At 37.5% G+C, this 17,646-nt stretch overlaps 1 protein-coding gene and 1 pseudogene across 1 annotated transcript; one reads left to right on the forward strand and one right to left on the reverse strand.

Moving 5' to 3' along the window:
- Window positions 1-6: 6 nt before the first annotated feature.
- LOC107680899 (protein fem-1 homolog B-like) lies at window positions 7-4,981 on the reverse strand. The gene is made up of 3 exons (XM_016476971.1): window positions 4,811-4,981; window positions 4,289-4,672; window positions 7-2,391 (listed from the first exon to the last, which is right to left on the reverse strand). Exons 2-3 carry the CDS (start codon window positions 4,561-4,563, stop codon window positions 756-758), a joined length of 1,911 nt encoding a protein of 636 aa, XP_016332457.1. The 5' UTR covers window positions 4,564-4,672; window positions 4,811-4,981; the 3' UTR covers window positions 7-755.
- A 548-nt stretch (window positions 4,982-5,529) lies between these two features.
- Window positions 5,530-12,088, forward strand: LOC107680890 (ceroid-lipofuscinosis neuronal protein 6 homolog; annotated as a pseudogene).
- The last annotated feature ends 5,558 nt before the right edge of the window (window positions 12,089-17,646 follow it).

The following is a 17,646-nucleotide window of genomic DNA, read 5'->3' on the forward strand; positions in this document are numbered from 1 at the left end:
ACACACACTCACACACACACACACACTCACACACACTCACACACACGGAGCTGAAAGCAGGAAGACGTGCTGCTCACACACTCACACAACAGCACCATCCAGAATAAGGCCCCGTCACTCAAAAAGAGCTCCAGCACATGTTCATTAACGCAAGTCAGAATTACAGTCGCTAACTGGCTTTACAGTGGCGTTATGGTTAAAAAAAAAGTTTTTTTTAAAAACTTAAGAATAATTATAAATGTCCAACTTCTGGTTACAGGCACATTTTAATATTCAAATAAAAGAAATCACCTGGCACAGAGTTTAGCTTTAGGACATCAACACTCGACTATTGACTCCTTATAAAATAGACATTTTTGACTCTGTTTTTAAATAAACCTTTTATAAAATATGTTAAGAAAACAAAAATGTTGACAAAAAAGCAGCTTATTAAAAAGAACTGTTCACATTGTCACGACTAAAGTTCAACACAATTAAATGCTGTTTGTCAAAAGAAGAAAAGCATCAGTTTCAAAATAAGAGTCTTTTGTGCTGCATCAGCATTAACATCCTCTTTGATTTGTTAAAAAAAAAAGAGCCAGGATGAAACTGGAAACTCCAGATCCTTTGGGATAAAATGCAGCAGTCGGATCTCCCAAATGGATTAACAGGTAAATGAAGAACATATTATGAGGTCAAATTAGAAGTCCTCAGCACCGTTTCACAGGTTAAAACAAACTCAAAACACAGATCTGACGGAAAAACAAAAACACAGGTCAGTGAAATTCAACAAACTCCTCCAGGCTTTTGGGAATCTGATCCCGATACAAGATCCGATGTTGTTGCACGGCGCGAGCTGCCAGGCATTTCAGGCTCATCTTCATCTGCGTCTTCAGAAGGATTTCAGAAACGCCCGTTGTGCTCTTATCAAGCGGGGTCTTCTTTTGCTTGTTGGTCATGTCCGTATGCGCGCCGGCTTCCACGAGGCTGATGATGATGGCGTGGAGGGTCAAGAAGTCGCTGATGGGACGGTTGTACTGTACGATGAGGTGTAAAGGGCTGTTTCCTTCATGATCCACGGCATTTACCTGGGCACCGCAGTCGATGAGCAGCTTGGTCACTTGCGCGTTAGGAAAGCTGCACACGTCGTTGGTGTGGAAGTCGTCTACTGGCGTACTAGAGCTAGCCGCTAGGTGCAAAAGCGACGACCCCTCTCGGGATCGCGGATCAAGGCGTATTAAGTCGTAGATCTGTTTGTTTATACGCGCTCGCTCCTCTTCGCCGCACTGCGTTTTCGAAGAGATGCAAACCAGGTAGAGGAAAGTGAACACGTTGGATTCGTAGCTGTCGTTGGCCGCCGGCAACTCCGCATCGGTGGCGGATCGCACACGCGGCAAGCTGCGGCGGATTTCCAGGACGCTGGCGCGCAAAACGTGTTCGACGTCCGATGCGCGGACCGGCTCCTTCAGGTGGACCATTTGCGAGAACACTTGCGCAAATCTCAAGAGGTCTTTATGCGTGTTGCGGTTTCCTTGTTGGCGTAGATGCAAGGCGTGCAGCCAGAGTTTGATGCACTGTTCGAACTCCATGTTGTCGGCGTAGACCGCGCCGCGATATATTATAGGATGCGACACGTCAATGTTATCCGCACCCAGAATTCGTTCCCGAATCATCAGGCCTTCCATGTGTAGTGCATCCCGGTCGTGTCGAACGGCCTCTAAGTCTTGCAAAGTCCGGCACTCTGCCCTCGCTCCGTAAGCCACAACAGGAGACGGCAACTCTTTAGCGATAACCCTCTCTGGATCACGAAATCGCTCCAGCATGGCGAGGTACAAGTAGTGGTAGGTCTTAAGAATGTCGTAATTCTCACGGTCATTGGCGAAAGATGCCCCAAGTAGTTCCAACGCTTCGATACGGCTATGCACGTCGCAATCCGCATGCAACAGCAGCAGCTCTACGACGTCCGCTTTGCAGCTCTCGGCTGCCACTTTCAGTGGCGTCATGCCATGTCCGTTAACCACCATCACCGCTTGGCATCGCACCAACTCCTTCACGATATCCAGATGCCCGGCTTCTGCAGCGAAGTGCAGCGCGGTGGCCCCACAGTGAGCTTTGGAGTTGGGATCTGCGCCCCGCTCCAGCAGGAAGTAAACAACATCGGTGTGGCCCTTGTAGGCAGCGATCATCAAACAAGTGTTGTCGTACTTATTAGCGATGCTGATGTCGGCCTTGTGTTCCACGAGATACCGTACGATGTCCAGCCGGCCATCGAAGCAGGCAGCCCTGAGGGGGGTGGAGTTTGTGAGGGTGGTGTGATTCACGTTAGCGCTGTGCGAAACCAGCAAACGTACCACCTCGAAATGCCCAGCACCAGATGCACACCAAAGAGCCGTGGCGCCATCAATAATATACCTGTAAGAGCGAAACACACGTCAGTAGGGCTGGCAAAATGGCTGAAAAACTACATTTGAATTTTTTTACCTAAAAATGATCAAAATTCGAATTATATTCGAATTTAAAATGCATAATTTCAGTTAGGGTGAAGAAAAGCTTCTGGCTTCTCTCCTGAAGCCACAAGAGGGCGCATCAAGCAAAATATTACTAATGCACATTTATTCAAAGCATAAGATAACATGACTATCTGTGAAAAAAGTGCATAATGTTTAAAATAATGTTAATAAACCAATTATAATTAAGTTGCTTAAACAACTATAAACAAAACAGCATCATGTATGTATGCATAGTTTAATACAAAGGGCGGAAAGCTAATCACACGGAGTACATTTTTCATTTAAAAACACGCGTTGCAGTGGGATGGGGAAAAAAAGCACACCATAAAGTCTCGAGATATGTTTTTTCAAAGTTGCACTTACATTAATTTTACATGGCTTTCTAAACATGCCGCTCTCTTGTGCGAGACGCGAGTGCAACCGTGATAGATGTCCCTCTAGAAAATGCGCGAAATATGCGTTCTGTGTGAATGGCTTGGTTTCAGTTTTGACGTAAACAAGATCTTCTCCGCATTGATGTTCTCTTTTCCCGCGATATTTGTAATTAACAACGCAGCAGTGCCGCATCTAGTGGCTTCAACTGGACAGGCTAACAAAAACATTATAATGCAACGACACTTACATCGTCATCGCATCTCGTGCGCCGCTGATAATACTGCCTGATGCACACCTAAAATGTTTTTGCATTCGAATGTGGATTTTTATTTCAAATTCGACGAATATTCAAAATTCGAAAAGATTTTGACAGCCCTACATGTCAGCAATGGCATTACGAAACATAGAGCTCTTTTCGGAATAGTTACGCAATAACGACATTTCTGTCTGCATTTCTCTCACGTTATTCAAAATTTCACATTTTTACTGGTCACACGCACAACCACACTGTAGAAAAAAAAAATTCAAAGTTTTCAAAGTTAGTACGCTTTACAAAAAAATGCAAATTTAAAAAAATTCATGTATTACTCAATATGTTACTTACAGTTTCTTTGTAATTAATTGGGAAATTTACTAGCAATTTCTGAGTGAAAATTGTTTCTACACCATAATTAAATAATACAATTGTTTCTAACATAAAGTAAAACAGAAATAACATCTGCAAGGTTTACATGATGAATCATAAATGTATTGACCGAGGTGTCAAAAAGGAATTTAGCCTACTACGTAATTTACTAGAATGCTCAAACCCGTCTTCACACGCCATATTTGAATATACTCAAGCATGAATGAAAATTTTCAATGGATAATGACTTAAATGTAGGTCTGTTCCTCACATAAAGCCTTAGATAGCACAGGTACATCTGCAAGATGTCTGTTAAAGATCTCTTCATCTGTGTACAAACATCTGATAGATGTCTTTAAGATGTCAGTTTTCAATCATAAACATCTTAAAGACATCTTCTAAACGTCTATTTGACATCTGTTAGTTGCATTGCTAAGAACTTCATTTGGACAACTTTTTCATCTGGACGATTTTTTTGCACCCTCAGATTCCAGATTTCAGCCACATGTTGTCCGATCCTAACAAACCATACATCAATGGAAAGCTTATTTATTCAGCTTTCAGATGATTCATACATCTCAATTTTGAAAAATTGACACTTAAGACTGGTTTTGTGGTCAAATAGACGTCTCCGTGATGTAGGTGTGCTATCAGGTAGATGTCTTTAAGATGTTTATGATTGAAATCTGACCTCTTAGAGACGTCTATCAGATGTTTGTACACAGCAGATGCTTAGAGATCTTTAACAGACATCTTGCAGATGGGATACTTGGATGCATGTGAAAAACAAACAACACACCCATCAAACCGGACAGTCCCGGTCTGTTCAGTGTCCACCTTGTAATGGTCCAGAAGCAGCCGGACCACCTTGTCATGTCCGTTCCGAGCAGCAATAATGAGCGGTGTGGAGCTCTGTCCGGCCTCCTGGGTCACATACTCCAGCAGGTATCGGGTCTGGACGGTGGAGTGGTTCAGGAGCAGGGCGGCCAGGGTCAGGACTCGCCCCTCGCTGGCCGCTTTGTGAACATACCGGGCCAGGGACTCCAACCGGGCCAGAGCCGGTACCTCCGCCATCTGTGCAAGATTCGCCCGCTGATCTCAGAGCAGATCAATCCGCCTCCCATTAAACCCCTCTGCCTGAGCTCTACAGCTCATCTGGACCTACTGCCATTACAGCGGATCTCTGGTATCAAAACAGAATATATTGTAAGTGAAATAATAATAATCCTAGACTTCTAGTGTTTAAATATGAACTATCTAATCCTGACGTAATCTGTTCGATATTCTCTTTCACTTCTAAACCAAACGAGTTTACTCGCACCTTTCCTTCACTTGTACGCTTCGGTGTGTTCTGGTTTCTGATCCGCGATGACGCCCGCCGATCACTTCAGCAGAACGAATCCGGATTTCGCCGATATTTAATCCGAATTAACGCTTAAATCTGCGCTGAATGGGTTGGTGGCTTTCACCTCTGCCAGTAACGACGGCCGGAAATGAAGTCGGCAATAACAGGAAGTACGACACTGGGATTCCCGGACTGCCTTTGCGAAATAAAAGTCCCATAAAATAAATCCCAATAATTAAAAATAAAATATGACAGAGGAAACCCGTATTCTCCATATATAATATAAGATATAATATAATGTAATATACTATAATATAATATAATATAATATAATATAATATAATACTATACTATAGAATTTACGTGTTTGTTTAGATAGAAATGCTGAAATATTTATTATTAATAATATAATATTATTTATGTTATTATTTTAAGTTTTAGTTAACTACAATAATCCCGCACTGAGATTATAAATCAATTTATACCAATCTATGAATCAGTTTATACCAACAAAATCATTTCTGAATGGGTTAAATCGGATAGAAAAAGCTCTTTAAGGTAATAATTGCGGGTTACTGCTTTTTACAGTGCATGTAAAAACAATACATTAATACTGCAATTTTTCAGCACCATGATATTCTGTAATTTCTATTTACTTTTATTCTAAAAGCACTGCTTAGCAAGCTATCACGACAATGACAGATTCACTGCAAGCAACGGTATGTTGGCATTATCAGGCACAGCCATCTCACTTTGTGTGTTAATGAATTTGTAGTGTGCGTGCACTCAATGAGGTTAATGGAAGGGATCTCGGAGGCTCATCTTGCCGGCCCAGCCCACTCTTTCAAGCCTGCTCTCCATGCATGTTTCCGGAAATGATTCTTTAGTCAGCTCGTTGCCTCTCCGCCTCTCCCTATTGTTCTCTGCCCTCTAGGGGCCCTTCTCGCTTTATCTGATGCCAATTCTGCATTGCACTCCTCCTGCCCCCTATCTGAATGTCTCCTATATGGCTGTGTTATCTTATCTGCAGTGTCATCTCTTTATCAGCCCTATCCCGACCCCAGCCGATCAGGCAGACTGCATCAGAACCGCACACATGAGCACAGCTCTGCTTACACATAATCCGCTCACAGTATTCTTCAATTTGCTCTGTCGAGAGAGACAAATCCCTACTGAAGGGGAGAAATAAAAAGTGGTCGATTTTTTCTTCTTTTTTTGCTCTTTGTCATTGTTGCCTGAACTGAGCTTGTTCAAGTGTATAATATAATATAATATAATATAATATATCATGACCCTATTGTCAACAAGTAGTTTGAATAGAATAGAATAGAATAGAATAGAATGTGCAATAAGCTGTAAACAACCTTACAAAATATGTGATTTAATTAGAAAATTAAAATTGAGGTAAACATTTACTTAACTATAAGGTAAAACTTTATTTTACAGTGTCCTTGTTACATGCACTACTTGTTGTTAATTACTTACTCAGTGCCTATCTGTGTAATTACACTGAAAAAGTCATCTTAAAATAAATAATATAATATAATATAATATAATATAATATAATACTATACTAGAGAATTTACGTGTTTGTTTAGATGTCCTCTACAATGTCAGAAGCCTGGATCTGTTACCAAAAAAATACAAATAAATTGTGATCTGAAAATATTTATACATCACTGTAAAGTAGATAATATCAGTATAAAATAATAAGAAAATGTAAGAAACAATATTTTTAATTGTAATTCTGACAACAATAAAAGTCCCATAAAATAATATAAAAATCCCAATAATGAATCCCAATAAAATAAAATACCAGGGTAACCATAGTTTTCATATAATATAATATGATACATAATTTTACATTATTTAATAAGAAATATAAATATATCTAACTATTAAAATAAGTGCTATTTCACCGTCCAGAACTGCCTGCTGGACTTTGGCAGGCCTTTAGTCATGGTAAATAATAATAATTGTAATAAAAATAATAAAGCAGAACATCATTTTTATTAAATAGAGATCTGAAATTAAGCAAAGCTTTTACATTTAAAAAATACATATTACATATCTGCACAAAATTAATAATTTGACAACATTTCACGCCAATGTATTTTTTGTGTAATTGACATAATAATTATAGTTTTTATTAACATTTTGAATTAGTTTTTATTTTTATATTTTCCGTTTTCATTTAAGTTTTACTATTTTTTTTAGTTTATAAATATTTTATATAATAATGTTAAATAATATATTTTTATTTTACTTTTAGTTATGTTAATACATCAACTTAAAGTACATGAGAAATGTTGCCTTGGCAACTCGATGAAGTTTCAAGTTTTGTATGTACTTTATTTTATTTCAGTTAATGATTATTTTATTTAGTTTCAGATAACTGTAATAACAGTGCTTCACACATCTACCAAAATGCACATTAATATTTAATTGTTTTTGTACGTTTTACTTTTTACATAATTTATCAATATTTTAGTGAAAAAGTGCATGTTTTAACTTGTTAAATAACTTACATTTTCAAAGATAATTATAAAGATGGTTCACATTTTTTACAGTATTTTATTGTAACACTGCATGCATTGTCTTGATAAATGTAATATACACTGTCATTTTTCCACATTATTTTATAAAGTAAATCAAAAGCCAATTAACATGTTTTTACATTATTATTTTACATTGCATGCATTTGTTGCAAAAATATTTTAATTAAGCAGTACCTGTATTTGTGCATTGGGCAGTTTATAATTTTATTAAAATGCTTGTGTTAATTCTTTTGCACAAAATATTTTAATTCAGCTATAATGCCTCTAAAAATCACTGATGTTTGATGCTTTTTTCTGCGAGTTTCTCTAGATCTTTTGTCCTTTGGAATGGTTTCCTTTGAGCAAACCCAGTGCTGGTGACTATTTCCACATGCTGTACAACATCACCACACCCTTCCTGCTGCTCAAGGTGAGTTAATTAATGTGAAGCAGGTCACCTATTGGTTCACACCAATGTATAGGCTCCACCCCTTCACTAAGCCCCGCCCCATTTGCAAATTGCAGCAAGATGCTTTGCACTTCCAGGATGGATGGCTGTTGTTTTTGGCACTGCTGCTCTCAGTAAGGTTGGACACTTTATCAGTGTCATATTTGTCGTTTTATTAAAGCTCACAGAGCAAAACGAGCTCAGAAGGAGATATTTATGACTAGAGTCGGTGAAATGATGCATCACCCCAAACCTGTTGGAAATGAACAACACTGACCTTTACATCTGGCAGACGTTTTCTCTGTGTCTCAAACAACTGCAGTTTGCATGATTGATGACATGCATTGCATGCATCCAGAAATCTGTTCTAAAACTGTTCTCAGGTCAGTGCTGAAGAAATGCTGAAGAAATGCTGAAGAAATGCTTCACAGTGTATAAGTCAAATAGCATGCAATATGCAATGCTAAACATTTTAAATTGTATTGTTAATCCAGTCGTGTGTTTAGAATGTTGCGATTTTCGACACGGCTGTTCTTCATCACACTGGAAATGAGAAGTCAGGTCGAGTGCATTGCATTTTCGGTATGTGTTATCTCATGCGACATTCTATTCCAGCTCATAGAGCGAAGCCCGAAGACGTTACCTCGCTCCGCCGTCTACCTGTGCATCATCACGTTTGTGATGGGTGCCAGCATTCACCTGGTTGGAGAGTCCATCAACCACCGGCTTCTGCTCAGCGGATACCAGCTGCACCTGAGCGTCAGAGAAAACCCCATCATGAAGAACCTCAGACCAGAAACTCTGGTGAAACTGAACAGAAAGAGTCTCTCGAATGGCAACATCAGCTTTCTAGACTCTTTGTTTATGCAACAGTTTTCAGCCTGGTTTGGTAACTGTTTAGCATAAGTCTTACATTTAGGACTTAAACATGACTTAAAAACTATAGCAACCGCATAGAAACGCCCTGACAACCACCCTAGCTTGACAGTGTTATTTACATATCAGAGTATAGTAGTAGCCTATTTATTAATTTTACAGTATTTAATGATATTTTGAATTCACTTTTTATTTTCAGTTTTCTTTTTAATTTTAGTTTAAGATTTAGTCATTTAATTTTGTTAAATGATTGACATTTTTTTGTTTTTTATTATATATACTTTTTTGTTTTTATACAGTATTTATACTTACTGTATATTTTACTTATTTTTTTTATTCAGCTTTTATTTTTATTTCAGTTTCAGTTTATATATAACTAATACAAATTTTAAAAACACAAAAAATGCTAAAAGTTACATTAAAATGAAAATATAAAGATAAAAGCATTCAAAATATTCATACAAATTACAATAGTATCTCAATAATACTAAAATAACACTGACTTCAATTAGCAAAAGTGATTTGAATCATTTTAGTTATAATTGTGACATCTTAGTTTTGTGGTGGGCAAACAATATTCAAATAGTCTGAATGAATAAATCTAGTTCCTCTGTGTTGTCTGACAGATCGACTCGTTTGAGTTGCTGCAGTATTATGATGAAAGTCTGGCTCATTGTATGTGGTAAGCTGTGAAATATTCTGCACACATTCAGTTCTTTTATTCACTCCCTTCACACGAATTAACCCAATTAATGTGAAACTCATGCTTGTCACAAGAGAAGTGTGCAGTTTTTGAATTAATACTCATGTACAAAATATTTTCTTTCAGCATAAGGTGTCTAAAAGTCACTTTTGCACATATATTTTGTAATTTTTTACAGGTATGTTCCTCTGTTCCTCATCCTGTTCCTGTATTTTACTGGCTGCTTCACAGAAGAAGATGTCCCTCTCCGCTTGGCTTCTCCTGGGTCCTAGTGGCCTTTTCTACTGGTCAGTTTCTCCTCTTACACTAGTGTTTGACCCGCTTATCGGGAAACAGATGGTCTTCATTATTCACCTCAACAAAACTCAACTCTCCACCCCAGATCAGAGTTATTTATAAACTCAGCCCTTAAAGAAAGAACAGCGGCTGTGAGGAAACACCCATGAGCTCCAGTGTCACACGCTAACTTTGTTTCCAGGCTGTGTTTACATTAGTGTGCCATCTGACACTTTCCATTCATTTCCTTTCGTTATCTGTTCGACTGATGATTAATTAAGGCACGCCTCCAGGAGCTCGACTGTTTTCGGAGATAAGCGTAAAGCTGTATCTGTCTTTTATCAATCTGATCAAACTAAAGACTCTTCAGAGACATGAAGGATGCAGTACTGCTCTATAGATTAACACGAGATTGGCAGAAACTGTGTTTGTCCCCTTTAAGTTAGAATGTTTACATTTTCGATACTTGTTTCAGAACATTCGGAGAACATTCAAAAATAACATTCCCGTAATGTTTGCACACCCCAGGAAAAAACTTTTTTAAACCATTTAAAAACTGGACATTTTGAACATTCAGAAATAAAATTTCCGTAACTTATTGTGAATGCGAAAAATACATTTTCACCGTATTTTTTAGGAATAAAATGTTATATAAAATCAGGCAAATGTTTGAACAAACCCCTCAGTAAAAACCTTCAGAATATAGACAGGAATAAAACTGTACATCTTGGTGTCTGTAAGTGCTGCTGATTTGAACAAGTTTTGAAAAAAACGTCCTTTAAAGATATACAGTATGTTGTAAGTGAAATCTAAATAGATAAAAGTGCATTGAAATAAACACTTAAAAGTATATTTTTGGAAGATTTTTTCCCCACTAGTCTGAAACAACACATCATGAAAACCCAAATAGCCCAAAATCTCAACTTTGACTAGTGCTTAAAAAAACATTTTTGCCATTAAAGGCGCAATATGTAAGATTTTTTTTATTAAAATATACAAAAACCACTAGAACATTGTTATATATTCTGCTGACTTGTGTACTTAAATTATCCCAAATGTGACCCTGCAGCACAAAAGCAGTCTTAAGTCGCTGGGGTATTTTTGTAGCAATAGCCAACAATACATTGTATGGGTCAAAATTATAGATTTTTATTTTATGCCAAAAATCATTAGGATATTAAGTAAAGATCATGTTCCATGAAGATATTTAGTAAATTTCCTACCGTAAATATATCAAAACTTAATTTTTGATTAGTAATATGCATTGCTAAGAACTTCATTTGGACAACTTTAAAGATGATTTTCTCAATATTTAGATTTTTTTGCACCCTCAGATTCCAGATTTTCAAATAGTTGTATCTCAGCCAAATATTGTCCGATCCTAACAAACCATACATCAATGGAAAGATTATTTGTTCAGCTTTCAGATGATGTATAAATCTCAATTTCGAAAAATTGACCCTTATGACTGGTTTTGTGCTCCAGGGTCACAAATGTTTCGAAGAATGTATTGTGACGATTGAGGTAGTGTGTTAGTATTTTTACCATGGATAACTGTGGTAAAATCACTGTATTGCACACACTCTCATGGCTTGTTGCTTTTAAATATGATTTAAAAACACACACACAAGTGTTTAATAACAGGAATAAACACTTCTTCCTCCAAATAAGAGTTTTTTTAAGAAAAATAATGCTTATGAAATCAGAATTTAGTTGAGCTGGAACTAAAATATATGACTTGCTCTCTACTCCACAGGTATCTTGTGACAGAAGGACAAATGTTCATACCGTTCATTTTCACTTTTTTTGCCATGACGGCTACGGTCGTGCACCAGAAGCGCAAAGGTTTTCTGCCCGATGCTAACGGACTCTTCCTGCTCTACAGTTTTTCACTGTCGCTCGTGTTAGTGACCATCTGGGTCGCCTGTCTGTGGAACGACAAGGTGTTACGGAGGAAATATCCAGGAGTGATGTATATACCAGAGCCGTGGGCCATTTACACACTGCATCTCAGAGACAAACACATGACGCTCAGAGACTGAACCTGCACTCCAAACCACTCAGATAATTTAATATGACTTGACTTGCAACCGTAAACCTCTTTATTTATAAGTAACCATCACGTTGCACCTTCAGAAATGGACTTTATGCATAGCATGCATCCTATGAATTTCTGCAAAAAATGTGTGCACAGAGTGTGTTTTGACCGTGCAAAGATTTCCAGTGGCCCAAGAAATGCAATATACTCTACTCTACTCTACTCTACTCTACGCCACGCCACGCCACGCCACGCCACGCCACTCCACTCCACTCCACTCTACTCCACTCCAGCCACTCCACTCCAATCTACTCCACTCTACTCTACTCCATTCCAGCCACTCCACTCCACTCTACTCTACTCTACTCTACTCTACTCTATTCTATTCTATAGAAATGCATTGACATTTCTGTTTATTCTTCTCGATTTGTTTCAGGTTTTTCTTAAACAAGCATAATGTATGTTCTGCCTCATTGTGTGAAGGTTTTCCATCTTTGTGTTAAATAATGACATTAATTTTTCCTTCTCAAGCTGTGTGTTTTACATCTTTCCTTAGTGTGTAATATTTGTTAAGGCAAGATACTGCAGGCAAAAACACTTGTTTATTCATGCACTAGTCAATTTAGCTTCCGTCTTATTTCAGACTAGTGGGAAGCATTTAAGAGTTTATTTTATTGCACTTTATCTATTTGCATCTGTAGATTTCAAATACAATATGTATCTTTATCTTTTCTGGATGTTTGCAGTATTATGGAGTAGCCTACTAAAAGTAATTAAGAAAGTAATTGCTTTAAAAGACATCGTCTGGACATAAGAGGTTTATATTAACAATTAGTTAAGAGAGAGAGAGAGAGAGAGAGAACTGAACATAGGCTCAATACAAAATATATAAGAATAAAAACGAGACAGACAGATCATACATGGTTTAAACAGAGATTTGGATTTGGGCTCGACAGACACTTGCTGACCCATTAAATCGATGTGGTGTCTATATCTGTTGGTCTGTTTAAGTAAAATGGTTTGAGAACTGCAAAATAATGAGTGCTTTCAAACTGTTTTCCTAAGCACCTCCCCCTTTGCTCCCCATCTGTCAGTCAAACGGATAGCCCCGCCCCAAACTCACTCTAGAGTGCAGCTGTTCCCGCCCACTTAAGGTTTTTTTCCCCATAGAGATTTTGAAAATGTCTTAAGATTTAAAATCCATGAATCAAACCAACCATCGACGAGGTGAATTACAACATTACAAACGTTGATTTGAAGCAAAAAAGTTTTTGAAAATTGGATAGACTGGCTTTAATGAAGGAAAGAAATGCAATTCCATTTATTGCAAATGACATAATCAAAATTATACCAATGGAGAAATATAAAGTATTGATTTAAAGATGTTGATTATGTTTATAGAAACAATTTATTATATGTTTAGCACAAAATATGCATAAGTATCTAGACAAATATAACACTGCACAGTGTTTCAATGCAGTTCAATAACTGTCATTGTTGCAAAGTTCATCAATTATGAAATGATTTCTTATAGCAGAATTGAACGTGTTTAATAATAAATGAACTTCGCAACATTGACACTGTTATTGAACTGAACTGAATTAGCAAACTTAAGATGAATTATGACACTTGTCTACTTCTGTAGAGCAGGGTTATAATTAATAAAATATTAAATATATTTTTTTAACTTTTAAAATTAGAAATTAGAAATAAGTAGAAGCTAGAAGCACTAAAGTTGCTAACTGGAAATAAATAAAACATAAAACTAAAACTGAATTAAAAAATAAATTAAACCTAAACAGTAATATTTAAACAGGAAAAAAACTAATAAAATTAATAAAAGCACATAACAGAATTAATTAAAATTAAACTACAATTAAAATGAAAACTGAAAATACAAAAATAAAAGCTAACTCAATATAATCAAAAATATAATAGAATATAAATAATACTAAAATAACACACCTCTTTATAGTTTAAATTGAATTTGTGTCAAAAATTAACAATTATTTTCTGGTTTTATTAATGCGCAGCTGCTTTGAAACAATCCTTATTGTATGAAGTTCTGATGAGAAAATGAATGGGATTTTTAGTTCTCTATTGGTTGAATCAAGCAGCTCATTGAAAATGATGATTGACTGACTTACAGTGATTGTGAACATTAAACTGAGATACTGGAACTATTTGAACATCCAAACAAATGACTCACATCAATGTTTATTTATCGCACGGACGTCCTATTAAACTTCCAAGCCCCAGGTAAAGTCAACAGTGTAAACTTTGCTTACTACGTTAAATAAACTTGAAATCTGTAGAAGTACGTGGATGAAAAAACTCAACAATAACAATTGCAGACCTCAGTGCCCGGGACATCCAGATAAGGACAGTAAACGCAGAAAAATGGTTTATAAAGTCACCTGGAAGAAAAACAGAACACTGAAAGTCCCACGCTACACATTCACAGTGTTTTTAATTGAAGGGAGTGTCATTTGAACTGACATCACACGTGCTGCTGCTGATGAAGTGAAGACTCTGCCTGTCCCAGATAAGAGCGGCGAGTTAGACTTCTCCACGTTTCTTAAAGGTCCCATGACATGCTGCTTTTTGGATGCTTTTATATAGGCCTAAGTGGTCCCTAGTACTGTATCTGAAGTCTCTTTCCCGAAATTCAGCCTTGGTGCAGAATTTCAGCCACTACGAGCCAGTCCCACAATGAGCTCTCCTTAGGACGTGCCATTTCTGTATGGAAGCATATAGGTAGCGAAATTCAATTTAAAATGCAATATGCAAAATGGCAACGCAATATTCAAAATGGCATTGTATTTCTGTATTTAAATTTACATTTTCCATTACCCATACGTGCAAAGTTTGGTGCAAAAGGAAAATGAAAATTAAATTATATAATTTACATTTGCCATTTCCAACAGTAGTCTTAATATGCAAATTGCATGCACATTTTAACGCTTTATAAGTTGCGAAATTAAAATGAAAATGTATAACACAAATTGATTTGATATGTGTAACATGTTCAAGCAGAAATGGTAGCATAATGATCATTTAAATGCTATTTGTCCTAAATGCATTTAAACTAACAGTTAGAACACTTAGGATTGCATTTTCATCATTTCAATGCCCCGCAGAAACCCTGCCTTTGTTGGAAAAGTAAATAAATAATTTGAATCATGTTTGATTATGTTATAACACTTTTCAGTAACAATATTTCATATTACAGTAAAGTGTAGTAGCTTTTTTAAGTTTCTGAAATATCCTATAATTGTAACACTCAGAGGTAACTTGAACTCTATACTTTATGAAAGGAAAGGAAAACTAATTTGGCGGAGTTAAAAACAAACATTGGCCCTCCAGGAGCAGGACTGAATTGAATGTGATTTATCAACACCATCTTTAAATTTGCAACATCTGTTGTAAATATATGTATAGGCCTATGTTTAAATATATACATTTGTACTTATATTTAAATATATACAAATACAACATATTTTATCTGTTTACCTGCATGTCATGTGATTATTAACCAATGTCAGAGAACCGTGAACATGCACATGTCATAAATATTAAAATATTTATTTTAAAATCTCAGGGGGTGCTTCAAGGAAATGTATTAGGTCAAAGAGGTTCAGATGACCAAAACATTTGGGAATCCCTGCATATCATGTAAAAAAGAAATAACGTGCATTTGTGAAAGTGTAATTCATTCTAATTACAAGTAATTAATTTTTGGAATCTGATAATCAGTTACTACCCTGCTCTGTCTATAAGTAAACAAAACCCGAAAAATGCTAGAAGTAGTCTAAAAGTCTTTGAATGTCATGTGAAATAGGAACTTTGGCTAATTTATGCATTTTATTATGGTAATCTAAACGATATCACCATACTTAATTAAAATATGCCCTAATTTGCATACATTTCCAGAAAATAAATCTGAATATTGGATAAAGCCTGGTTCAAAATTCTTGTTTCATTTTGTTGAAATATTAGAGTTAAAGGTGTTTATACTGGGAATTTTAGATATTTCTTTTTATCACTCCATAAATTAGAAAATACTGTCAACAGATGGAAAAAAAAACTGTTATATATTTCAATGTGAATGATGTATGAACAAACCCCTCTATAAAAACCTTCAGAATATAGACAGAGATAAAACTGTAAATTTCGGTGTATGTAAGTGTTGCTGAAATGGAGAAACAAACTCATTTTGAAAAAATTATTCGCCTAAAAGTATAAGTAGTCAGGTTTTTTTTTGTGTGTGTGTGTTTGTTTGCTTGTTTAGTTTTTATAATAAAAAAAATAAGAAAACAAGCATAGAATAGAAAAAGAATAGGGAATGCTAGTGTTAGAGTGTAATTTTTAAATAAAAATAAAATAAGTCAATAGAACAGAAAAAGAATAGAGAATGCTAGAGTTAAAGGCTCTTTTTTATTTTTAAATAAAACAGGTAGTTAGAATAGAAATAGAATAGAGAGTGCAAATGTTAGAGGGTCAAATTTTTTAAATACAAAAACAAGCAGACAAAATTAGAATTAGCATTATAATAGAGTGTGCTAGAGTTAGAGGGTCAAATGAAGATGAAAGAGATGTGTTTTCAGCTGTTTCTTGAAAATATTAAGGACTCGGCTCCTTGGATTGAGCTGGGCAGGTCATCCCAACAGGAGGGAACAGTTCATGTAGACGACCATGAAAGTTTTATCATAGGTAGAATGCAAAATGTTTTAATAGCATCCAACAAGAGTATGTAACCCTGGTTCCTCTAGGGAACGAGACGCTGCGTCGAAAACGCTAGGGGAACGCCTTCTGCTACCCAGGCTCTGAATCACATGTGAAATCAGTCCAATAGCTGAACGAGACGTCACGGACGGAAGACGTCATGACCAGGAAGTTATAAAAGCACGTGCGGCGGAGCCCGCGTCAGCTTCTAGGAATGAAGCAAGCGCTGGCAGGGACGCCGGAAGTATGGCACCGAGACGCAGCATCTCGTTCCCTCGAGGAACCAGGGTTACATACGTAACCTGAGACGTTCCTCTTCAGGAACTCGAGCTGCGTCGAAAACGCTAGGGGAACGAGAATGCCCACGCCGCCAGACTTCCAAGTCTCTGCCTAGTGTGGAAGACTGCACAGCTAGGGCGAGAGAACAGAAGAGCCAGGAGTGGCTCGCATGTCTAGACCGTAAAACCTAACAAAGGTAAGGGGCGTGGACCAACCCGCAGCATTGCAGATGTCCTGCATAGGCACACCCGCTAAAAAAGCCTTAGAGGCTGCCACACTTCGAGTCGAGTGAGCCTTGACCCCTAACGGCGAGGGGAGATCAGAGGACTCATAACAGATGGAGATGGCATCCACTATCCACCGACTGAGGGTTTGCTTAGTTGCTGGAAGACCTCTCTTAGGGGGACCGTTGCACACAAGCAACTGGTCCGCCCTCCTGCACAGGGCAGCTCTGTGGACGTATGCATCCAGTGCTCGCACTGGACACATACAGTTAAGCTTCTGCTGGTCTGGTTCCCCGAAGGGAGGAGGACTGAAGGCCTCACCACTGCTAGGTCCCATGTAGGTACACGAGATCGTACCCGAGGCCTCAGCCTCAGCGCAGGAAGTGAAAAGTTTCCACTTCCATGCGTACAGTTTCCTCGTGGAGGGAGCTCTGGATTGGAGGATGGTCTCAACAACCTCAGTTGAGAGACCGGAAGGTACTAGTCGTGCCCCCTCAGGGGCCACACCCATAACTTCCACAGCTCCGGGTCACAATAGACAGACAACAATAAATATGACTGACACACATAGAGCTCTTCGCTGAATGACAGAAAGCTGATGCGGGCTCCGCTGCACGTGCTTTTATAGCTTCCTGGTCATGACGTCACCCGTCCGTGACGTCCCATTCAGCTATTGGACTGATTTCACATGTGATTCAGAGCGTGG

Source organism: Sinocyclocheilus anshuiensis, unplaced genomic scaffold (genome assembly GCF_001515605.1).
Source record: "Sinocyclocheilus anshuiensis isolate Anshui unplaced genomic scaffold, SAMN03320099.WGS_v1.1 scaffold1450, whole genome shotgun sequence".
In the NCBI taxonomy this organism is placed as follows: domain Eukaryota; kingdom Metazoa; phylum Chordata; class Actinopteri; order Cypriniformes; family Cyprinidae; genus Sinocyclocheilus; species Sinocyclocheilus anshuiensis.

Coding starts and splice junctions, on each gene's coding strand:
- LOC107680899 (XM_016476971.1), bottom strand. CDS start 4,563: ATGGCGGAGGTACCGGCTCTGGCCCGGTTGGAGTCCCTGGCCCGGTAT. Junction 2,392..4,288: donor GGGACTGTCCGGTTTGATGG/GTGTGTTGTTTG, acceptor TCGCTCTTACAG/GTATATTATTGATGGCGCCA.